A 26,021-nucleotide genomic window follows, 5' to 3' on the forward strand; every position below is an offset into this window, starting at 1 on the left:
AGTATTACATTGTGCCTGGCTACAAGAAGACCGGGGCCGCAAAATCCAATAAAGACAGGTCAAACATCAATATATAAACACACTTACGGTATGAAGTGCATAATAAGTGTAGAATACAGATTACAGAACTCTTTGCATAGCACATAAACTAGCATCATTATAGGGGATCCCTTAGAAAAATATTAATGGTAGGAACTTGTTTCATGATGTTCTTAATATTTATTTTTGCTACCAATGTTTGGATTTCTTAACCAGTTCCTTAGTTAACTTTCTCTATTATTGAAACAAAGTTGAGTTATGGAATTCTTACATGAAATAAAAAATATCAAACTTGGCAGTATGTAATGAAGTTATGCTCAATAAAAGAATTAGTTTATATTGGTTTGGTAAATCATGTTAAAATTTTTAAAGAAGTCATCCCTTAATGCAGTTACTTGTGATTTTTCTTGTTGATAGATGTAATTTATATTTTTAGCCCATTGTACATCCAGTCAAAATGTCTCAAAATCTCAAAATCGTTCAATCATATCATTTTGCTACATTTTAGACAAAATAATAATGTGTGATGTCATTCTCTATCTCTCCCTCTCTGGCTTTGGAATGTTTATGATTTAGCTAATAAACCGTTAGACTATGGTTTTTCCCTGATGCTCACAGATTACAACAGCATGTGCTCTCACAGCCTTTAAGTTGCGTCATCCAATAAAGATGTACCTTGATCGTAGCACGGATATGGTAATGGTAGGAGGAAGGCATCCAATGAAAATAACCTATTCTGTGGGTTTTAAATCCGATGGAAAGATTACGGCCTTGTACTTGAATTTGTTGGTAAATGCAGGCATATCAGAGGATTATAGTCCACTTATTTCACATGCCATTATAACTTGTCTAAAAAAATACAACTGGGGTGCTCTCGCTTTTGATATTAAACTATGCAAGATGAATCTTACAAGTAAATCATCGATGCGAGCACCAGGGCAGGTACAGGGATCTTACATTGCTGAAGCTATTATTGAGCGTGTAGCATCTTTCCTGTCCTTGGATGTCGATGTTGTGAGAAAAAGAAATTTGCATACATATGAAAGCCTGAAGTTTTTTTATGGAAGTAGCAGTGGAGAAGCTCCGGAATATACTTTACCTGCTATAGTTGATGAGTTGTTTACATCTGCAAGCTACTTCAATCGTCTTGAAATGGTATTGCATTTCAATAGTTGCAACAAATGGAAAAAACGAGGGATTTCTTGGGTACCAATTGTATATGAAGTGGAACCAATGCCAACACCAGGGAAAGTATCCATTCTAAATGATGGTTCAATTGTTGTTGAAGTCGGAGGAATTGAAATAGGCCAGGGACTGTGGACAAAGGTGAAGCAAATGGCTGCATTCGGTCTTGAACAGCTATGGGATGAAGAGAAAAAATATCTTTTGGATAGGGTTAGAATCATTCAAGCAGATACTCTGAGTTTGGTTCAGGGAGGTTTAACTGCTGGAAGCACCAAATCTGAAGCAAGCTGCGAAGCAGTTCGTCTAGCATGCTCTATTCTAGTCAGCAGATTAAAGCCTCTTAAGCAAAGTTTGGAAGAGCAAATGGGATCAATTTCATGGGACACCCTTATTACCCAGGTGTGTAATTACGTCATTAATCAAATGTACTACTGTTTATTTATTGGCAAGAAGCTAAGCTTATTTCTGTAGTCTGTATGTGTTAGCTAGCTTATGCAAGTGAAGGACAGGATAGCTTATATGCATTCACTTTTAGGGATTTCCTGGGCTTTTTTATATTTTGGAAATCAAAGCAGTTACTTCCTTTCATCCATTATGAACTAGTTACCTTACAATATACAGGCAAATTTGCAATATGTGAACTTATCAGCGAGTACATTTTGGGTTGCTGACGATACTTCATCATATCTAAATTATGGGGCTGCTATAAGCGAGGTAACCTCCTTTGTAGATCATTCATATGATTGGCTTGTAATCACATTGCTAGTCTGTTTTCTTGATTTTGAAAATTGTGTGCATTCTAGGTAGAAATTGATGTTCTCACTGGAGCTACTACGATATTGAGAGCAGACCTTACATATGACTGCGGACAGAGCTTGAGTCCTGCCGTGGATCTAGGACAGGTTTTTTTTTTCATCTGTCCTATTGATTTTATAATCCTAAATCACAATCAGCCGTATGTTCATATACTTATATCTGAGTGTTTCTGCAGGTTGAAGGGTCTTTTGTTCAAGGAATTGGATTTTTTGTCCTATTGATTTTGTTCAATATATAAAGAAAACTTGTCAGTTACGATATAAACACACTTACGGTATGAATTACATGTATATATAACATTGACATATTATTTAGTACGAGATTTACATGTATGAAAGTTTTCATACAAAATTTCTTGATTGCCTACAACCCCAGGTGTGCTGATGACAAGTTGAAGAAGATGGCTCTAAGAGTGATAGCTGAAAGCCTTTCAGAAGAAGAGATTGCTGGACTTAAAGAAGCAATTCCATGCGATGGACACCAACAACAGCGGTTAGTCAATGATGAGGTTTTGTAAAACTTGTGTGTTTGAAAAATTATTGTCATGAAGTTAAGGATAACTTGTATGATACAAATTTAATTTGTGGATCAATATGTATACATTTTGTTTGTATAATATAAAGTTTTATTTATTTGTTAAATAGTCTTATTATAAAAATGATTGTGGTTGTGGATATTCAATTATATGTAAATTTTGAGTATTTTTATAATTTTGCTATTTAATTAAAAAACAATTTAAAAGACAACGTTTTTAAGTAATAAAAGACAACGCTTAAAAAACAATGTCTTTGAGACCAACCACAACGCTTTTAAAGCGTTGTCTTTGATATGTGCATTTTTACAACAGCATCTTTAACAACGCTTTTTAAGAACGAATAGACAACGCTTAAAAAGTGTTGTCTTTGTGACCAACCACAACGCTTTTAAAGCGTTGTCTTTGATATGTGCATTTTTACAACAGCATCTATAACAACGCTTTTTAAGAACGAAAAGACAACGCTTAAAAAGCGTTGTCTTTGTGACCAACCACAACGCTTTTAAAGCGTTGTCTTTGATATGACTTTCTACAACACCATCTACAACATCACTTTTTAAGTACATACGACAACGCCAAAAAAGCGTTGTTGTTTAGCTTTTTTCTTGTAGTGTTACCTTACTGCCGCTGGACCAAGATGCTGCTGGAAAACAAAACTTACTGCTAGCAAAGATAAATTGCTGCTGTAAATCAAAGGGTTGCTCAACCACAGTCGCTATGGCTCAATAACAAGGATCGTTGTTGCTGAAGCTTAAAAAAAACTTTACTGCTAGAATCCACTTCCCAAATTCTGTCCAGAACAGAATCAAGAACGATCAACCATTAGTTGGGAATGATTTACACTATTCGAATCAAGAACAGAAAAATGGAAAATTCGACATTCCAAATTTACCTCAACCGGAACCTAGGACACAAAAGAAGGCTCGGCCAAATTTAAACCAGACACGGCACAATAAAGGAAGAAATGGTGCTCTGCCGTGGGGAGGAAGGGAGGCTCGGTCGCCGGCACAGAGAATCGGAGAGGGGCGATGGCGCTAGGTTAAACCTAGTGGCCGGCGAGGTATCGGGAAGAAGAAAAGAGGGAGTCGCGGGGCCGGCGTTGTTTCGATCCAGAGAGGGCAACGGCGCAAGAGGGCACAGCGGCTTCGGCAGGGCTCAACGGCGGCCGGCGGATCGTGTGCGGCGTCGGTTAGGGCTCGAGAGGGTGCGGCGGCGTCGGGGAAATAGGGAAGAGATGCGGGAAATGGCTCGGGTTCGGCGACAAAAGAAAATGAAAGAAATAAAGAAAATGAAAAGGAAAAGGATATATATATAAATATAATCTTTTCCTCGCTTAAATCGGGTAGCCTAAACAGGCTTTTCCGGACCCCATTTTTATCCCCGTCAACTCGTCCGTACGAGCTCCGAAAAATTCCCGAAAAATCTCCAAAAATTCTGGAAAATTCCTTTATTAAGATTCGCCTATTTTCCGGTATTTTACATTCTCCCTCACTAATAAAAATTTGGTCCCCAAATTTCATTATTTACCATCAGCAAATACTAACAACATGTAAAGCATATAAATGCTGAACGATAAACTAAATCACATACCTCAAGTGAAAAGATGGGGATATCGAGCTCGGATCGTATCCTCAAGCTCCCAAGTAGCCTCCTCATCCGAATGATGCTGCCATCCGACTTTAACCAGCCGGATAGTCTTGTTCCGCAACTGACGCTCCTTCCGGTCGAGAATCCGTACCGGAGCCTCCTCATAGGTAATGTCAGGCTGAACTGGAACTGGAATATCTGCCAGTACATGCGTCGGGTCGGGCACGTATCTCCTCAGCATGGATACATGAAATACATCGTGTACGCCTGACAGGGACGGTGGTAGTGCCAGTCGGTAAGCTACTGCTCCGATCCTCTCCAAGATCTCGAAAGGACCAATGTACCGCGGAGCTAGCTTACCTCTGATGCCAAATCTCTTCACCCCTTTCGTGGGTGAAACACGCAGAAATACATGGTCACCAACAGAGAACTCTAGTGGTCTGCGTCTCCGATCAGCGTAACTCTTCTGGCGATCCTGCGCCTCTGACATCCTCCGTCTGATAGTACGGACCAACTCTGCATCCTGCTGAACTCTCTGAGGTCCCAACAACTGGGCCTCTCCAACCTCATCCCAGAGGACGGGTGTCCGACAAGGTCTACCATACAACGCTTCAAACGGTGCCATCTGGATAGCCGAATGAGAGCTGTTGTTATAAGCAAACTCTACCAACGGCAGATGGTCCTCCCAACTGCCTCCAAAATCCATAACACATGATCTCAGCAAGTCCTCAAGAGTCTGAATAGTCCGCTCTGACTGTCCATCTGTCTGTGGATGGAAAGCTGTACTAAATCGGAGCTGTGTGCCCAAGGCCTGCTGCAGACTCTGCCAGAAACGAGACGTAAACCGTGGATCTCTATCCGAAATAATACTCAACGGAACACCATGTAGTCTGATGATCTCCCGACAATACAGATCTGCCAATCGATCCAGGGGATCAGTCCTCCGGATCGCTAAGAAATGCGCGGATTTGGTTAATCGATCAACGATTACCCAAATCGCGTCATGGCCTCGTCGTGTCCTCGGCAATCCTACCACAAAGTCCATGGTAATGTGATCCCACTTCCACTCAGGAATAGGAATCCGCTGAAGTAATCCTGCAGGTCTCTGATGCTCAGCCTTCACCTGCTGACAGACAAGACATCTAGCTACGAAATCCGCGATGTCTTTCTTCATACCGTTCCACCAGTAGGAACGTCTCAAGTCTCGATACATACGGGTTCCGCCTGGATGGATCGCAAATCGAGATCGGTGAGCCTCCTGAAGTAGCTCCTGTAAGACCGGATGAGACTGAGGTACGCATAATCTGCCTCGGAAAAATATAATACCCTCCTCATCTCGTGTAAACTCGGTCTGCTGCCCGGAAGCTATCTGACTACTAATGAACTGACAATGCTGATCACCAGCCTGAGCCTCTCGGATCTTCGTCCTGATCGACGACTGAGCAATCATAGAAACAAGAATACCCTGCTCTGTAGATCCCTGCTCCTCAAGGTCTAACTCGGAAAAACTCTGAATCAAGTCTGTAACTGAAGTCCGGTGGCAAGCCAAAGTCCCTCTGGACTTCCTGCTGAGTGCATCGGCAACCACATTAGCTTTTCCTGGGTGGTAGCTAATGGTACAATCATAGTCTTTCAGGAACTCCATCCATCTCCTCTGTCGGAGATTAAGCTCCTTCTGAGTGAAAATATATTTGAGACTCTTATGATCAGTGAGAATCTCAAATGTGATACCGTATAAATGATGTCGCCATAGCTTCAGAGCAAAAATGATGGCGGCTAACTCTAGGTCATGAACTGGATAGTTCTTCTCATGCTCCTTCAACTGACGAGAAGCATAAGAGACTACTCTGCCGTGCTGCATCAGAACAGCGCCCAAACCCTGAAGAGATGCGTCGGTGTAAAGTACAAACCCATCCTCTCCAGAAGGTAAAACCAAAACTGGAGCCGACACTAATCTCCGCTTCAGCTCCTGAAAGCTGGTCTCGCAATCCTCGGTCCACGTAAACTTCACGCCTTTCCTGGTAAGGCGTGTCAGCGGCATAGCAATACGCGAGAAACCCTCGACAAAACGTCGGTAATATCCGGCCAATCCCAGAAAACTGCGGATCTCCTGCACTGACTTCGGCTGCTCCCAACTGGTGACAGCCTCGATCTTCTGAGGATCCACTGAAATACCTCTACTAGAAACCACATGACCCAGAAAACCGACTGAGGATAACCAGAATGCACACTTGCTGAACTTCGCGTACAGCTGATGTCCTCTAAGAATCTCCAAAACTGTGCGAAGATGCTGTGCATGCTCCTCCTCGGAATGCGAGTAGACCAATATGTCATCAATGAAAACGATAACAAACTGATCCAAATACTCCAGAAATATGCGATTCATCAAGTCCATAAATACCGCTGGAGCATTGGTAAGCCCAAATGGCATTACCAAAAACTCATAATGACCATATCGAGTACGGAAAGCTGTCTTCTGAATATCTGAGTCTCTGACTCTCAGCTGATGATATCCGGATCGCAGATCAATCTTAGAATACACTGATGTACCTCTGAGCTGATCAAACAAATCCTCGATCCGTGGTAAAGGATATTTATTTCTAACGGTCACTGCATTCAGCTGTCTGTAGTCAATACATAACCTCATGGTGCCGTCCTTTTTCTTAACAAATAACACAGGAGAACCCCATGGAGAAACACTAGGGCGAATGAATCCCCTGTCTAAAAGCTCCTGGAGTTGAACCTTCAGCTCGTTCAACTCCTTTGGTGCCATACGATAAGGAGCTTTCGATGCCGGTGCGGTCCCCGGAATCAACTCAATAGCGAACTCCACTGGCCTTCTGGGAGGCAAACCTGGCAGCTCCTCTGGAAATACATCTGGGTACTCCCGGACTACAAGAACGTCGGAGAGCTGCGAACTGCTGCTGTCCTCAGTACTGATCAAAGATAACAGAAAACCCTGACAGCCATGTGACAATAACTTCTGAGCCTGAAGCGCCGAAATGATCGATAATCCGTCGTCTCTAATGCCAGTGAAATCCCACGAGGGTTGGTTCGGAGGCCGAAATGTGACCACCCTCGTCTGGCAATCAACTGTGGCATGATATGCTGACAAACAGTCCATGCTAAGAATAATATCAAAATCGACCATTTCTAATACTAAAAGATTCACTGTAAGTATTAGGTTGCCAAAATCTAACGGACAACCTCTGACCTCCTGGGTGACGTCCAATGAATCACCGGACGGTAGGGAGACAGTCAATCACTGGGGTTTGAAAGTGGGTAATCTACCAACCTCCCGCATAAAAGTGCGAGATATAAATGAATGCGAGCTACCTGTATCTATCAGTATATCTGCAGATAAGGCATAAATAGAAATCATACCGTGGAAAACGGATTCGTCGGCTCGCTGCGCATCCTCTCTGGTCATCGCATGAACACGTCCAGTCTCTGGCGGAGGAGGAGGAGGTAACGTTGCCAGCGGCTGCTGCGGCTGAGCAGAAGGCTGCCACTGAGGCTGTGCTGGATACTGCGCCAGAGAAGACTGAGAGGACGGCGACTGATACTGTGCAGCTGGCTGGGACTGAGTCTGGTACTGACCTATAGGCTGAGGCTGCATCTGATACTGCCCCTGCGTCGGATAATAAAGTCCCGGAACCGAACTCTGAGGTGCTATGGAAGCACTGGAATACTCCTGTCCAAGCATACCAAATGCCGCTGCTGCAGGTGAAGCACTCTGCGGCTGGCCATGCGAAGGTTGGAGTCGTCGCCCTCCTCGATAAGTACCTGACTGACTGGACTGTCCTCCAAGATCAGACCCTCCGAAAGTCATATGCTGGGTCCTCTGCGGACAATCTCGGCTCTGGTGCCCAGGCAGTTTGCAATGAAAGCAAACTGACTGTCCCAGAGAGCAAGCTGATGTGATATGATCTCTAGACCCACATCTGAAACAACGAATGTCGCTAGTGGGTTGTTTCCGGTTCTGCTGGGAAAACCGGGAACGTCCTGAAGATGACTGCCCTGATTTCTGGGGTTTACGTGATCCCCCAGATGTACCCTGATCTGTCCGACTACGTCTGACCTGCGGTGGTGTAGTCTGAGGCTGCTGGATCTGCCCAGATGTCTGACCTTGCTGTTTCCTCTTTCTGTCTGGAAACGCTCTCTGCTGTGCTGCCTCAATCAATAGAGCTTTGTCTAACGTCTCTAGATAGGAAGAAATAGCAAGACCGGCAAGTTTTACTTGCAGATGTCCATCCAGCCCCTGTATAAACTGCTGCATGCGTGAACTATCCTCAGCAACGAGCTCTGGACAAAATCTGGACAATCTGTCAAACTCTGCATTATACTCAGACACTGTACGATTATTCTGCCTCAAACTCAGGAACTCCTGTCGACGAGCAATCTGATAAGCCCGTGGAAAGAAACGGCTCTCAAAAGCCTGTCTGAATCTGGCCCATGTGATATTCTGCTCCCCGATGATAGTACGCTGGGTGAGCCACCAGGTGTCAGCAGCGTCTCGTAAGTGGAAAGCAGCCAGCTCTGCTTTCTCCCACTCGGAGCAAGCCATATAGAAAAAGGTACGCTCCATCGTCTCAATCCAAGATAAAGCCACACTCGGATCTCGGTCACCTCGGAAGAGTGTGAATCGACTCTTCATCGACTCTGCCAAGAACGGAATCCTGGCTCGTGCCGCAACAGGATCTATGAAGTGTGTCGGAACGGCTGTCGTAACTGGCGGAAACCCTGGAGCTGATACTACAGGTGGCACCGCTGTATAAACTGGAGGAGGTACTCCCGGTGCTGCTGGATAAACGGGAGCATAAGCAGTCTGTGGCACGGTAGGGTGAGGGTAGGTAGCCGCAGCTGGAGGTACAGTAGGCACTGGTACCGGATGTGAAGCAACCGGTATCCCTAATGCAGGAGCGGCTGGGTACACAGTATGTGCTGGGGGCACAGGCGCCGCTGATGCCGGGTACACTGTAGGCCCAGGTGGCGGTGGTGCCGAGTACGCAATAGACTGAGCTGGAGCTGGTGTCGGATATGCTAATGGTATCCCTGGTGGTACCGGAAATACAGGCGCAGTGGATACTGTCGGTGCAGCTGAGGTAGGCACCTCTAAGGGAGCCATCGGAGTCTGAAGGCCCGACGCAACCACAGTATGCTGAGTCTGTCCCTGGCTGACAGGGCTCATCTGAAGGCATCTCGGTGCATCCAGAGATCTCTGCTCCTCGTCACGTGCTCGTCCCGACCACGTCTCGCCGCAATCTGCGTAGATCGCCTCATATCATTAAATTATATTACGAGATATTACTACAAGTATAAACAACTACCAAAAGACACTATACCTAATTCTTTGCGGAGATGTTCCGTCATTTAAAATTGACCTCGAATTCGTGCGAGAAAACAATACCGAAATCCATATAAATCAATAACGAAATCCATAACAAAATCGAAACGGAAAATCCGTGCAACCCAAAATAACTGCCTGGACTAATCTGCCTCGCAACTAGGGCTAGTATAAAATGTCCAAAATACCAAACGCAGGTATCACACCCTGCTCTGATACCAAATAAATCCCAAAATCCAACACACAAAATCAAATAATTATCGCCAAACTTTGGCGCACCGATACCCAATAAACCGATATCGATTATTCAAAGTATCCATAATACGAAAACAAAGATCGTATAAATCCAGAACACAGCAAGTATCGTAAACTTGGCTCGATACCACTAAATTGTCATGCCCGCAGGAGTAGTCTTGCTGAGTGCAAGATCCCCTGTACGGCGGACAATATGAAACTTTCTACATATCACATATACATCAGCCACAGGCGGCTGGAATGATAACAAAAAAATAAAGACAAACACCACGCAGTTAATAAAGATATCCAGCCTCTGGCTGCCACAACCACGCAGTTAATAATAGTAAACAACAACAATAGGACTCTGACTCGAAATCCACCCTACTCCACTACACTCGTAAAGCTCAAATCCAACGAACTCACCTCTTCTGCCGTCCAGGCAGTAGAATAAAAACCAAACCATCCAAAAGTCCATCAAACGGTAACAATCCGTACAATATCCATAAATAAAATCCAAAACAAAACTAAAACATAGTCTGATGGAAGAAAAACCAAAATAAAGCAATTAACAACCTAGTAGAGAACTAGCTCTACGTGCAGATGGGGGCCAGCGACTGGAACTGCTCTGGACAGCCTCAACCTGAAAATATATCAACAATGGAGGCGGGGTGAGTCCAACACTCAGCAGGTACAACTGATATGCATAATAAAACAAATAACAGACAACACTAATCATGCGTACAGTCTCCTGAATATGAGGAGGATAAATGCAACTGAAATGAAATCAGAAGATAACTGTACTGACCGGATCAAAGTATAAAGGTAACAGGTCGTCAGACCGAGTGAGTCATAATCCTGTATGCATGTCAATCAATGCATCCAAACAAATGCAGCATATAAGTGCAGCAATCACAAACAAATAAAAATGCAATAAATGCATATGTCAACCCCATACTCTGAAATCAATGCTCCTGTGCAATGACAGAGTAAACGGGATGCTGTCGGAGTACTCCTGTCCTGTGACCCCAAATCATAAATGGGGGAGCTCAATGCTCTCATCTCCCGGTACACGATGACGGGGAGGATATCTCTGCCGGCTACCACGCTGAGTCTCCTGACCAACGGAGCCAAACAAAGTCCACCATCTGCCGGCTACCACGCTGCTACCCTAAATGCCAACGGAGCCAAACAGAGCGGGACTGACCACGCTGAGTCGCCTGACCAACGGAGCCAAACAGCAGAACCGCCACACACCAGCCAGATATACAAATCCATGGGTGATGTGTGCAGTACATGTAGCTGGCGATGAGCTCAACCAAAGTAGAGCCGACAATCGCACAGCATGCAATCATGATGCATGATACTGAACATGGCAATCTCATGAATAACATGGCATGATCCATATAAATAGATACAAAGTGTGTACCACAAGAAGACGTATCAAATAGAAGGTACACAAATCGAAGAGGGTATCAAATAAACCCTAGATCCAGAATATAATAGAGCATGTGGTTAGGTCACTACCTAAGGCATATGTGATCAGGTAGATAATATGCAATGCAGAATAAATAAGCAAACAACATGTACTAATCATGTAGTGACCAACCGAAATAAACAGGTAACACAATTACTGTTATATGTTAAACATATTATCATGCATATCAAAAGACACAAGTCAAAGTACCCGCCTCCAATAAAGTGGTCCAATCCGGTAATCAAGATACTCGTCGAGATACCGTCCCGAATCAAAGTCCTGTAATAAACCGTATAGATATATTTTATTTAGCTACAATTCAAACGAATTTAAATAGCTTAATAAAATCCACGAAACTAATATCAGGGAAAGCCCTAATTAACATCACAAATTGCCTACCCAAAATTAATTCTAACCATTGACTAAGGTTAAGGATCTTAACCCTAATCGTTCCATTAGATTCATTTAAAACCCAACTCAATCCATAAACTAAACCCTTACCTTACTGCCGCTGGACCAAGATGCTGCTGGAAAACAAAACTTACTGCTAGCAAAGATAAATTGCTGCTGTAAATCAAAGGGTTGCTCAACCACAGTCGCTATGGCTCAATAACAAGGATCGTTGCTGCTGAAGCTTAAAAAAAACTTTACTGCTAGAATCCACTTCCCAAATTCTGTCCAGAACAGAATCAAGAACGATCAACCATTAGTTGGGAATGATTTACACTATTCGAATCAAGAACAGAAAAATGGAAAATTCGACATTCCAAACTTACCTCAACCGGAACCTAGGACACAAAAGAAGGCTCGGCCAAATTTAAACCAGACATGGCACAATAAAGGAAGAAATGGTGCTCTGCCGTGGGGAGGAAGGGAGGCTCGGTCGCCGGCACAGAGAATCGGAGAGGGGCGATGGCGCTAGGTTAAACCTAGTGGCCGGCGAGGTATCGGGAAGAAGAAAAGAGGGAGTCGCGGGGCCGGCGTTGTTTCGATCCAGAGAGGGCAACGGCGCAAGAGGGCACAGCGGCTTCGGCAGGGCTCAACGGCGGCCGGCGGATCGTGTGCGGCGTCGGTTAGGGCTCGAGAGGGTGCGGCGGCGTCGGGGAAATAGGGAAGAGATGCGGGAAATGGCTCGGGTTCAGCGACAAAAGAAAATGAAAGAAATAAAGAAAATGAAAAGGAAAAGGATATATATATAAATATAATCTTTTCCTCGCTTAAATCGGGTAGCCTAAACAGGCTTTTCCGGACCCCATTTTTATCCCCGTCAACTCGTCCGTACGAGCTCCGAAAAATTCCCGAAAAATCTCCAAAAATTCTGGAAAATTCCTTTATTAAGATTCGCCTATTTTCCGGTATTTTACATTCTCCTCACTAATAAAAATTTGGTCCCCAAATTTCATTATTTACCATCAGAAATACTAACAACATGTAAAGCATAAATGCTGAACGATAAACTAAATCACATACCTCAAGTGAAAAGATGGGGATATCGAGCTCGGATCGTATCCTCAAGCTCCCAAGTAGCCTCCTCATCCGAATGATGCTGCCATCCGACTTTAACCAGCCGGATAGTCTTGTTCCGCAACTGACGCTCCTTCCGGTCGAGAATCCGTACCGGAGCCTCCTCATAGGTAATGTCAGGCTGAACTGGAACTGGAATATCTGCCAGTACATGCGTCGGGTCGGGCACGTATCTCCTCAGCATGGATACATGAAATACATCGTGTACGCCTGACAGGGACGGTGGTAGTGCCAGTCGGTAAGCTACTGCTCCGATCCTCTCCAAGATCTCGAAAGGACCAATGTACCGCGGAGCTAGCTTACCTCTGATGCCAAATCTCTTCACCCCTTTCGTGGGTGAAACACGCAGAAATACATGGTCACCAACAGAGAACTCTAGTGGTCTGCGTCTCCGATCAGCGTAACTCTTCTGGCGATCCTGCGCCTCGACATCCTCCGTCTGATAGTACGGACCAACTCTGCATTCTGCTGAACTCTCGAGGTCCCAACAACCGGGCCTCTCCAACCTCATCCCAGAGGACGGGTGTCCGACAAGGTCTACCATACAACGCTTCAAACGGTGCCATCTGGATAGCCGATGAGAGCTGTTGTTATAAGCAAACTCTACCAACGGCAGATGCTCCCAACCGCCTCCAAAATCCATAACACATGATCTCGAAGTCCTCAAGAGTCTGAATAGTCGCTCATTGTCCATCATCCGCTCGTGGATGGAAAGGCATACTAAATCGGAGCTGTGCCCAAGGCTGCTGCAGACCTTTGCCCGAGACGTAAACCGTGGATCTCTATCCGAAATAATACTCAACGGAACACCATGTAGTCTGATGATCTCCCGGCAATACAGATCTGCCAATCGATCCAGGGGATCAGTCCTCCGGATCGCTAAGAAGTGCGCGGATTTGGTTAATCGATCAACGATTACCCAAATCGCGTCATGGCCTCGTCGTGTCCTCGGCAATCCTACCACAAAGTCCATGGTAATGTGATCCCACTTCCACTCAGGAATAGGAATCCGCTGAAGTAATCCTGCAGGTCTCTGGTGCTCAGCCTTCACCTGCTGACAGACAAGACATCTAGCTACGAAATCCGCGATGTCTTTCTTCATGTCGTTCCACCAGTAGGAACGTCTCAAGTCTCGATACATACGGGTCCCGCCTGGATGGATCGCAAATCGAGATCGGTGAGCCTCCTGAAGTAGCTCCTGTAAGACCGGATGAGACTGAGGTACACATAATCTGCCTCGGAAAAATATAATACCTCGGTCTGCTGCCCGGAAGCTATCTGACTACTAATGAACTGACAATGCTGATCACCAGCCTGAGCCTCTCGGATCTTCGTCCTGATCGACGACTGAGCAATCATAGAAACAAGAATACCCTGCTCTGTAGATCCCTGCTCCTCAAGGTCTAACTCGGAAAAACTCTGAATCAAGTCTGTAACTGAAGTCCGGTGGCAAGCCAAAGTCCCTCTGGACTTCCTGCTGAGTGCATCGGCAACCACATTAGCTTTTCCTGGGTGGTAGCTAATGGTACAATCGTAGTCTTTCAGGAACTCCATCCATCTCCTCTGTCGGAGATTAAGCTCCTTCTGAGTGAAAATATATTTGAGACTCTTATGATCAGTGAGAATCTCAAATGTGATACCGTATAAATGATGTCGCCATAGCTTCAGAGCAAAAATGATGGCGGCTAACTCTAGGTCATGAACTGGATAGTTCTTCTCATGCTCCTTCAACTGACGAGAAGCATAAGAGACTACTCTGCCGTGCTGCATCAGAACAGCGCCCAAACCCTGAAGAGATGCGTCGGTGTTAGCGATGTGGTAGAGTTAGACTACCACAAAGTGTATAAAGGTAAGGAGTTAGCGATGCATGATATTCATGGAACAGAGAAGGGATGCTACGATAGGCTAAGATGGTATTGTCATGCTATTCGAGAAACAAATCCTTGCAATGTTGCTGAGTGCGAGATTGCTCCCGTAATATCTAAATTCAAACGGTTATTCATTTGTTTCCATGCATGTGTAGTTGGTTTTCTTACTAGTTGTAGGTCGTTGATTTTTTTGGATGGGACTCATATAAAGAATAAGTATAAAGATTGTATCCTAGTTGCTGTATCGAAGGATGCCAACAATGATCTTTTCACAATTGGTTATTCTGTAGTGGATGCAGAGAATGCCGCTAATTGGAAATGGTTTTGTTATCATTTGAGAAGTGCTCTAATTTCATGTCAAAGCATTTCGTTCAATTAGTTTACTTTTTTCTCGGACAGACATCCTAGGATTATGAAGGCGGTTGAGCAATTATTTGTGGTAGTCACCATTCTTATTGTTTGAGGCATTTAGTGGATGATTTTATGAAGCAGGTAACTAATTAATTACTTATTTTTGTCCAGATACATGTTTTGAATATGAAATGATTTGTTTGCCTCATTTTAGGTGTTGCAAAGTTATCTAAAATATAACAAAAACTACTGGTCTTCGGTATTCAAGAAAGCTGCGTATGCTCCATCTTTGCAAGAGCATGCACAACATATAAACAATATTGTCAACTTCATGCCACTTAACAGAGGGTTTATTGCACAATCTTATCCTTAAATAATAATATAGCTGAGTGTTGGAATAATTAGGATAAACCAGCTCGTTATCTCCCTATTTTTGTTTTGATGGACCACATACACATGCAGATCATGAACATAATGCACCGGCGACGTGAATCAACATTGGCGATGATTAAGGAATTAAGTCCGAGAGAGGAGAAGGCTATTGCGAGAGTATATCTTGAATCTCAAAATTTGAGAGTAAATTGGTCATGTAATTGGAAGTTTGAGGTAGTTGATGGTGGAAAATCCTTTGCTGCTGATTTAATGGATAACAATTGCTCATGCAGAGCTTGGCAGATCAATAAGATTCCATGCAAGCACGCTTGCACTACTATCGAGTCGAGGTCGTTATCGTTGTATGATTTTTGCAACAAGTATTTCAAAACTGGAATGTATCGTCAAGCATACAAAGGAATTATTAATCCAATCCTAATTTTTGACATTAACGAGTTATATGTTGATGAAGGAAATGTAATAAACGCACCAGATGTGCGCAGTCAGCCAGGTTGTAGGAGGACTAAGAGGATACCATCTCAAGTTGAAACACGTGTGTTAAAGTGTAGTCGTTGTCATCAGAAAGGCCACAACAGACGCAGCAACAAAGAAGCTATAAACTAGTTATTGTTTCATTAAAATGGTGTTTAAGTGTTTGATTTGTCATTTGTTAGTAAATATATGACATTTAGTTTATTTGTGGGCAGTCTGACTAATACTTTTTTTTTTACACTTATGCAGGAAAAAGCGATTGCTAGGGGAATCAAGCATGGTCTTACATACTATAAGGCCTACACCGAGTAGTAGCATTGGTGATTTACGCATTGTATGATGGTTCTGTTTTTGAAAACCTTGTGCAAGACTTGGTTTGTCTATTTATGTAGTAATACTATGATCTATTATGTTTTTATATGTAAACATGTATGAGTTGTGTTTGTAGTTTATGTTGACTTTGTATCATGTAATAATTATTGTTGTGTTTGTGGACGATGTTAGGAACACGAATAATATGTGTTTGTGTTTTGATATTTGATATATGTTGTATACTTTGGTTCAAGTGCTGGGATTATGAATGACCATGTCCAATTTTGGCAGAAATTTGAGTACAAATGCTGATAAAATGGGTATCATCTGCAAGGATGAGTACAAATATTGAGAAATTAGGTATATGATGATAATGACCAATTAACTGAAATATGGTACCGTAGGCATGTTTAATATTAACAAATTGAATATATGATTATGTAATAATGTTCCCTCAATATCCAAGAACGTGTGGTATACAATGTACAATCTCTCAATCAACTTAAATTTGGATATATTATACCGAATCAAGTAGTGTTTTCCTTGTCAAAAGTAGCAAATTAAAGACGTCTAACTCATGGACGACGGGCCTAAAGTGAACAAGGATGCGCAGGGCCTGATATTTCAGGCCTTATGCAGGGCCTAAATATTTCAAACATTCGTCCAAATGTACTCGATAGTTTGCAAATTATACTTATATTGTATAAATATATACCTAAATTGGAGTCAATTGTACCTGAATTTTTTTTGGATAATGAAATTTTAAATGATAAAATCTCCATAAACAAATGAGATGGTCATATTCAGCTCTCATAAGCAAGAAAGGATCAAGAAACAAGTTAATGCAGAAAACAGTTACGAGTACATTCATCCAAGTATTTTTTATAAGAGATACATTCATCTAACTTAAAAAGTCTATTAATTAATCACTAACATGCAGAGAATCCAATTTTATTATTAACTCTTCATACATGTCAGCGATCTTAGATGCATTTTTACAGTACTCATCAGTTAACTCTAGTTGAATACTGATTAACTTTGATAATTCTTCAGTTTGCTTCTTTATTTGACAAGAACTTGAAGAAGCAGTTGAAGTTGATGCTGAAGTTGAGCTCGAACATCTTTTGGAAGCAAGGGTGAAGGAACTACATTGTCTAATGTAAAATACCGAAAATGGGCGAATCACCATAAGGGAATTTTTCAAAATTTTTCTGGATTTTTTTGGAGACCGTATGGACAAGTTTACGGGGATAAAATTGGGCCCTGGGAAAGTCTGTTTAGGCTATCCCATTTTAACGAAGAAATATTATTATTTTTTTCCTTTTCTTTTTCTTTTTTCCTCATTTTCGTCGTTTCCCTTCTCCTCTTTCCCCGCGTGCACGAGCCCTCACCTCCGACCATTTTTCTTCTTCCCCAAATCGACACGCGCCGAGGCGTTTCCTCTCCTTCCCTCGCGTACAAAACGGTCGACCAAGGAATGTCGAGCCTTCTCTTTCTCTCTCTGCGCCGGCACCCCGAGTTTCCCTTTCTCTCCTCCTCCGTCGAGCCACCATCGGTCCATGCCCTAGCCAGCCTCGACGCCACTGCCGCTCTCCCTTCTTCCCTCTGCGCCACATCTGATCACCAGATCGGGCGATTCCAGCCTCTGCCGATCTCACGTCTGAGCGCTGCTGCCCTCACCTCTTGTGATTCCACCCGATCGCCGGTATGAAGAGGCAACTAGGGTTCCAAGGATCTTGGATTTTCCCTTCCTTGTTGTGATAGAAGTCTCAGTTGAAGGTAATATTTGGGTTTCTGAAATTAGGTTATTGATGTTCTAATCAGTGACCTTCTTCCTGTTCTACACTAGGAGGAAGATTTTGGATCGGTTCTTGCTATTTTCCCCTAATCAAAGCTTGGACTCCTTCTTCCTTGCGGAGGAAATTTAGGGCTACTGGTTGGAGGTATGTGCCATACCTAGCTGCTGGATTTGAGCCTTGTCACCCTTGCTAACCATTGCTGGCAACAGTAAGCTATTACCAGAGAGGAAGGAAGCCGAGTTAGCTAAGGCAAACTTGGGTATTTAGATTTTGATAGGAATGTTTGTGCTGAATTGTTGGCTGATGACTGTGGTACTCGTCACTGTTTTCCCCCCAGCAGCTTCTCTGGATTTGACAGTAAATTCTTCAAGATTAGAGCAGCGTTGGGGCATCGGAAAATTTGGGTAAGTTTTGTGTTAAGTTAAATACTGAATTGGGTGAGTTGTTCGGATTGGTTTGATTCATTATGTAGTAGATTGATAATTTAGGGATGGATTGATTATTGGGTAATTGATCGATGGTTAAGGTTTCTTGGTTTAATAGGATTAGCTAATCGAGATTTTCTCCACCTCTAGGATAGACACTACCAGAGGGACACTTATCCCACTTACCATATATGATGAGTTAGGTCAGCGTAGTCTTAGGTTAGCGAGTGCAGAGGTCACTACCGAGGGGATTCTAGCCTGGAAGAGTCGGCCACCACCAGTCGCTGCTCCTGTTGATCCAGAGGCCGAGGACGTACCTAGCGAGGGTGAGGAGTGCCTGACTTCTTAGCAGAGGACTTTTTCAGAGATCCTCCACCTTCCGCCTCTGCCAGGCCTTCTACATCAGCCGGCCCCTCAACTTCGGCTCCACCCACCGTCGAGGACAGACTCGCTCGACTCAAGCTCCAGTCCATTCAGACACGACGAGTTGTACTGGATAGCCATCGATCCATCCGGTCCCTACGGTCCGAGATGGCTGCCGGATTTGCCTCCCTCCGGGATGAGATACGACGACAGGGACAGCCGGCACCCGAGCAGCCCCATGCACCACCTCCAGCTGACGACCCTCCAGTTGAGGATCTAGATGTCTGACATTATCATATATCTTGGACACCTCCTTGTTTTTCTAGTCTGACAGTACCACAACTCCATCTATTATGATTATCAGCCTTTTGATATTGTTATTCTAAGTATGTGTTGGGTAGAATAGATGTTGATTTTCAAAACTCATTGTCTTACTTCAAAACTATTATTTAATCATCCTGTTCTTTTTAAAAATTCTAGGAAAAATAATGATTTCAAAATCCTAATTTCTTAGAATTTTCAAAAGTTGGACTTAGTTTAGGCTCTACCCTAGAAATCATGTTCCCCTAGATTTAACCCAGAGCATCTCACAAACACCTAGGTATACCTTGCTTGTGTTTGAAAAACATAGAACGGCGTGAAATGCATAGGGTACAGCCTAGGCTCAAGAATGCTTATATCTGTACATCATTATGAGTCTGGGCGTTAAATACTTTATTAACAGTAATCAAGTCAAGTCTTCCAGCACTAGTAAAATCTAACTGGATCTATTGACTTAACTCGACTAACCAAGTGAAAGTTGTTGCCCTCTAAGCAATCAGCAAGTAGCTAAAGGTTAGACAGTTGGTAAAGGAGATGGAGATTTTAAGATTGAGCATGCTTGTACTTTAGGGTTCTGATACCTGATCAAAATAATTTGGATAACTTAACATCTATTTAACTTGACTCATACTTGGACTTAAGGACTAACTAAATTTGAATAAATAACCTAAATTAAATATTTAGTTACTCCTTCTTCATCCTAAAATTTAATAAGTGTTTACTCCTATTTTATCAAAATTAAGTTTTTTTTTTAATTAAGCTAAGTACCTTTTTAAACTGAAACTACATTTTCAACATTCAATGTTTGCAAAAAGCTTAGCTAAGTGATTCATATAGCAACTTTCAAACTCTCTCAAATTTAGCCACCTTTATAAATTTTTGCTAAAATACTATTATAAGTTACCTCTTAGATTCATTCTATACTTAGCTAAAAGTATTAAAACGCATATTTCTTTACTTACAAAATTTAACTCATGGTTTTCAAAAGATTTCTGCTAAGTAAAAAGGGACTTCAAATTTTTTTTCAAAAATAATTTGGCTCCAAAAATTCTTTAAAATCTAGCTAAGTTTTTCAAAATTTAGTTAAGTATTTTTAAAAACAACTAAGTTTCAAAAGTGGCTAAAGTCATCCTTCGAAGTCAACTATATATTAGCCTTTTAAACTTAAGGAAAAAATATTTCTTTTAAGTCCTCTTTCTCCCTTAGCTAACAATTTTTTCAATAAAATTTAATTATAAGCTAAGTGTTACACAAGCTTTTTTACCTTCTTTCAAAGCCTAATCTATTTTTTCTAAACACTTAAAACTTGCTTTCAACTTGAGTTTTGATGATGCGGGAAGCATCCGACGATCGAACCTGAGTTTTGATAATGGCAAAGGATTCAAAGTTAAGGTGTGTGGTGATCTAACAGTCTGAATGAGATTGCAAGAAAGTCCTAAGTGTACTTAGGCAAAAACCCTAACTGTGGTTAGGCAAGGTGAAAACCCTAGGGGGTGGTAACCCTAGGTCATAGAGGGTGTAACCCTATGCAGAAAGTCTTGGTGGGTCGAGTGTTTCAGGCAAAAGTCCTAGCGGGGTAACCCTAGGTGGAAAGTCCTGGTGTCGCGAACCAGGTGAAAGACTGAACCAGCCGGGAAGTGGAAGTCCAACAGAAAGTCCGGAAGTTTCGAACGCTGAGCAAAAATCCAGTCAATCTGGAGGATCGAACTGGCAACAAGTAAATCTCCTGAGTGGAGTAGGTGAGGACGCGTTCCCCGTAGAGGGAACAGTAGGCGTCAGGTCGACCTAGGGTTTCCAGTCGGATATCCAAAGTCAGACTCGGACAGTCGAGAGACTGTCAAACTTTAATTCATTATTATTTTTGTTCACTAACTCTGTGTTGCAGGTACTTTGAACTAACGCATTTTGCAGGTACCAAAAAACACAAGCTAAGCTCGGATGTACACTGTCCGAGGCGCCTGCATGGGGCTTGGAAGCGCCTCGGGTGCTAGCCGAAGACAGCTGTCCAGAAATGTTGGAGGCGCCTCAGATGGGCTTGAAGGTGCCTTGAAGCTGGGGTTCAAGGCGCCTTGGACTGGCCTTTAAGGTGCCTTGAGGAGGATAAGCGCCGAAGGAGTCTGCGCTGATCTACACGATTGAATCGGCTCGTTGGAGGCGCCTCCAGCACTGTTTATAAGGAGACCTCAATCAGCAGCTCAAACCAACTTCTTCCAAGCGATCAATCTACAACGTGTTGCTAACAAGAGGCTCCAGCTAAGCTGCGACAAGTTTCCGACAACCTGACGCTCCGATTTCTGTAAATTTTGTTGTCAGTATTGCTTAGATTTTCTGTACTCATTTCATACTTGTACTATTGACGATATTATAGTTGTTGCCCACCAAAATCGGTCAACGACCGCGGACCTTCGAGTAGGAGTCGAGATAGGCTCCGAACGAAGTAACCTCTCGTGTCTTCTGTGTGTTTGTGTTGTTTATATTTCCGCTGCATTATTACTCGTGTTTTACGAATCCGAAAAGAGTAATAGCCACAAGCGCTATTCACCCCCCCCCCTCTAACGCGTCTCGATCCAACATTATCTAAACAACGTTTCACCAAGTTAGCACTCAAACTCAATATTCAGGCACTCCCGTTGAGTTTCTCGGAGGGTAATGACAATAATGAAAATAATCTCTAATTGATTTCAATCAATTGGGATTTATTATATTTGACACACAATCAAGATCGACATGAATATAATATTTTCAAGTCTATTATAGTACTATGTTTATAATTATTATGATTATATGTTTTATTTAATCTTTCCATTATTGTTATTGTTTGATCCGGCGGTAAGAATGGGGGATCCACTTCCTGAAGGGTCTCAGCTTGAGGACAGATGGAGGGCTAAACGGTTAATGGCCGCGCCGAGCAGCTGAGTAGGTCCGAGCGGAACCAAAGATAACCCAGTCATGGGTTGGGGTTTCCGACGCCAAGGCGGGAGAACCGAATGGCCGAGCGGGGCGTCTGCCCGGCTGGGACTGAAGGGCCGAGCGGGTGGTCCGTTCGGCCAGGACAAGGGCGAGGGTACGAAGGTTAGCCGAGCGGCCTATCCGTTCGGCTCAGAATATGGGATGTCAGCAAAGGTGTGTGATGATTATGTCGTACACAAGAGTGCACGATGGAGGATCTCGCCGTCACATCATGGAGAGGTTGATACAGTAGCGGTATGGCCTTATGGACGTCTTTCTGACAGACCCATATCTGGGCATAGTCCTTCTGACAGACCCATACCTGGGCATGGTCGAAACAGTAGATGGCTTCGATTGGCGCGCCCAGGCTCCTTGGAGAGGTCTATATAAGGTCTCCGTTTCTTCACCGGAGGTACACGAGTCTTCTGCTTCTAAGCCACTTCTTTGTTATTCCTCGCCTGACTTGAGCGTCGGAGGGCCGTCGCCGGGACACCCCTCCCGGCCCGGTTTTATTGCAGGTTCGCCGGAGCATTGACCCCTGGTTCGGACATGATCAATTTGGCGCCGTCTGTGGGAACGCACCTGCATCCGAACAGAGACAATGGACGAGGCTGGAAGAATACACAATGTGGCACTCTCACAAGAAGAGTTGGACGCTCTGGTCGAGATGAGGGCCGCCAAACTTGTGGAGCAAAAACAAAAAGCGACAGCCGAGCGGCCGGAGCAGCAAGCAACATCTGCGTCGAGTGGCCGAGCGGAAGCACCTCTAGCCACCGTCGCATTCCATCGGGCCTTATTCCGCACCCCTGAAGCCGTACCAGCTCGGAGAGATAGAGGATCTTCTTCCGACGAAATGCCTAGGCGAGAAGACAGAAAGGGGAAAGCTCCCCGAGAGGATTCATCTCCCGAGCGGATCAATCGCCAATTCTCGGAGGCTATTCTACGAGACCCTTTGCCCAAGCATTACTGCCTGCGACGATCGGGGAGTACAATGGAACAAGACCGGATGATCATGGGTAAGTTCGATAACACGGCCACGCTCCATCAGTATACTGATTGAGTAAAGTGTCGAGTCTTTCTTACCACTCTATCGGGATCAGTACAACGCTGGTTCAAGAGATTGTTGGACGGATCAATCCACATCTTCAAGGACTTCCAAGCGGCATTCTTTCACCACTTCACCACCAACAGCCGCTTCCAGAAGACGAGCGTGAACTTGTTCTCGCTCAAGCAAGGGCCTAGAGAGGCATTGAGGGCCTACATCCAACGTTTCAATCAGGTGGCGATGGATATCCCGTCGGTCTCCTCGGACGTGTTGGTGAACGCCTTCATCCAAGGACTCACTGAAGGAAAGTTCTTCCGATCGCTCATTTGGAAGTCGTTAAGGGACTTCGACCGCCAACAAATATATCAGCGTGGAAGAAGCGCAGACGGCAAGGAAGAAGGAGATGCCCGCCGAGCGAGCGGAGACCCTTAGCCGCTCATCAACCGCCGAGGGGACCAAGGGTCAAGCAACCCGCTCCCCTCGTGTGAGGTCCCATGTACAAGAGGTAGCGCCACTCGGCCTAAGCCAAAGAAGAGATGGACCCCTATGTTCGCTCCTTCCACAGACGGATCGCACAACACGAGGATTGTCAAGTCTTCCTTTGTGGCTAATCCGTTCCTAGAAATGTCGAACAGCGGTCTCCTTCCATCGGCGGAGACACAGACCCATGAAGCCGGACCCGCGAGAGGCAACATCCAGAACATCCGATCGGTGGCGCAGGAGGCGATATCAACAGACGTCCGATCGGCGCCACAGGAGAATCGCCGAGCATCCAGAGAACGGTCCCGGCCACTCGGGAAGAGGAAAATAGAGCAATACTTCCCGCGAGATCAATGTTATTGCTGATGGGCCGACCGGAGGAGATTCCAACCGAGCGAAAAGGCGGTCGGATCCGCGATCGGTTGCGGTAGAGGCGGGCAAGTGGACGGAAATCACTTTCGGGCGGGGACTTAGAAGGTCGAAGTGCCCCACGGCGCTCATTAAGCGGTAATAGCAAATTACACTATTCACCGCATATTTGTTGACACAGGAGTTCGGTCAACATCATATTCAAGAAGGCGTTTGACAAATTGATCGAGCTTCCCTGATAACCCGCTCCACGGGTTTACGATAACGGTTCGGACAGATCCGGTTGGCTACCTCATTGGGAGAGGAGCCGCGAGGACCAGGACAATAAATTTTGTGGTGGTCGATTCTCCTCGTCCTACAACGTCATTTTGGGCCGACCGTCGCGAATTCGAGCGGTCGTCTCAACCTTCCACCAGATGAAGTTTCCCGTCGAAGACAAGGTGGGAGAGGTACGGAGATCGGTTAGCAGCTCGGCGGTGTTACATAGAGATGGTCCGAGGCCAACTCCGCTCGGAGGCGCCCGAATCGAGGTAAATGCTATCACCGAAAAGCCACCCGCCTTAATTTATGAGGAAAAGAGGAAGTGCAGATTCACACCCGATCGGAGGCCACGACTTTGTTGCCTCGATCGGAGGAGAAGCGAAGGAGGAGTTGATCAATGCCTCAAGCGAAATCATGATGTATTAATGCGGTCGACACATGAATTGCACGGAATCTCGAGCATAGCACATGAGTTGCATGTCCGACCGGACGGCCGATAAGCGAGAGAAAAGATATTTCGCGTAGCGAACTCCATCATCGGCGGAGGTCGAGCGGAGCCGGCCATATAGGAGAATCAGAGTTGGTTGGCTAACGTAGTATTAGTCTCAAGCCGGGCGGCAAGTGGAGGGTCTGTATTGATTTTTGGGACTTAAACAAAGCATGCCCCAAAGATTTTTATCCCCTGCCATAGATGGTGGACTCTACGGCGGCTGCGAATTAATTTGTATGCTCGACGCCTACCAAGGGTATCATCAAGTGCCGCTCGCTCGGGAAGATCAAGAAAAGTTCGGCCGGCGGCACATATTGCTATAATGTGATGTCGTTCGGATTGAAGAATCTCGGGGCCACTTATCACGCTTGATGAACAAAGTATTGAGGAAGCGGTCGGTGAATCTGGAAGTTTATGTGGACGACATCCTTATCAAGTCCGCCGACCTCTTCAAGGACATGGAAGAAACCTTCCGAGCGCCACAAATATGGAGTCAAACTAAATCCTCAAAAGTGCCTGAAAGGAAGGCGTTTCTTGGGGTACATAGTGACCGAGCGGGAATAAGCCAATCTTAGCAAGGTGAAAGCTCTGCAGGACATGCCGCCTCCAAGGAATACAAGGGAAGTGCAGCGATTGACCGGTCGGATAACTGCTCTATTCCGATTCATCTCGATCGGAGCCTACCATTCTTCAAAATTTTGCGCAAGGCCACTAAATTTCACTGGGACGAGGAATGCGACCGAGCATTTGAAGAATTGAAGACATATCTTAATTCTTTGCCTATACTAGCCAAGCCGATCGGGGGTGAGTCACTTTATATTTATCTGTCGTCAACTGAACATGTTGTAGGCTCAGCACTTGTGAGGGCGAGCGGCGAAGAGCAACCGGTGTATTTTCTAAGCCAAATTTTAAAAGATGTTGAATCTCGTTACACCGGGCTCGAGAAGTTGGCCTTTGCTTTGGTTCTAGCTGCTCGGCGCCTTCGACCATATTTCTTGGCTCACACCATCATCGTCCGGACAAACGGTCCACTAGGAAGAGTACTGTTGAATCCAGAAGCGTCCGGACGGCTTATCAAGTGGACGACAGAACTAAGTGAATTTGACATCCAATACCAGCCCCGCTCGGCGATCAAAGCGCAATCCTTGGCTGATTTTGTGCCCGGCCAGAGGCGGAAGCTATGTGGAGGATATGTGGATGGGTCTTCCACTCGGCTCGGAAGTGGGATTGGAATACTACTCTCACCCCAAGAAAAAAGATGCACTTATCCGTCCGTACTGGACTACAAAGCCACCAACAATGAAGCAGAGTATGAGGCTCATTGCAAGCTGCACGGCATGTAGGAGCCGGTTGAGTCTTATTCGATTCACAGTTGGCCGC

At 44.5% G+C, this 26,021-nt stretch overlaps 1 protein-coding gene across 1 annotated transcript; it reads left to right on the forward strand.

The window, feature by feature from the left end:
• The first annotated feature begins 947 nt into the window (after positions 1-947).
• LOC122043522 (indole-3-acetaldehyde oxidase-like) lies at positions 948-2,278 on the forward strand. Its single transcript, XM_042604154.1, has 4 exons — positions 948-1,623; positions 1,846-1,938; positions 2,028-2,126; positions 2,216-2,278. The coding sequence occupies exons 1-4, from the start codon at positions 964-966 to the stop codon at positions 2,276-2,278; spliced, it is 915 nt and encodes a 304-aa protein (XP_042460088.1). The 5' UTR covers positions 948-963.
• The last annotated feature ends 23,743 nt before the right edge of the window (positions 2,279-26,021 follow it).

The sequence above is a fragment of the Zingiber officinale genome, chromosome 2A (genome assembly GCF_018446385.1).
Source record: "Zingiber officinale cultivar Zhangliang chromosome 2A, Zo_v1.1, whole genome shotgun sequence".
In the NCBI taxonomy this organism is placed as follows: Eukaryota; Viridiplantae; Streptophyta; class Magnoliopsida; order Zingiberales; family Zingiberaceae; genus Zingiber; species Zingiber officinale.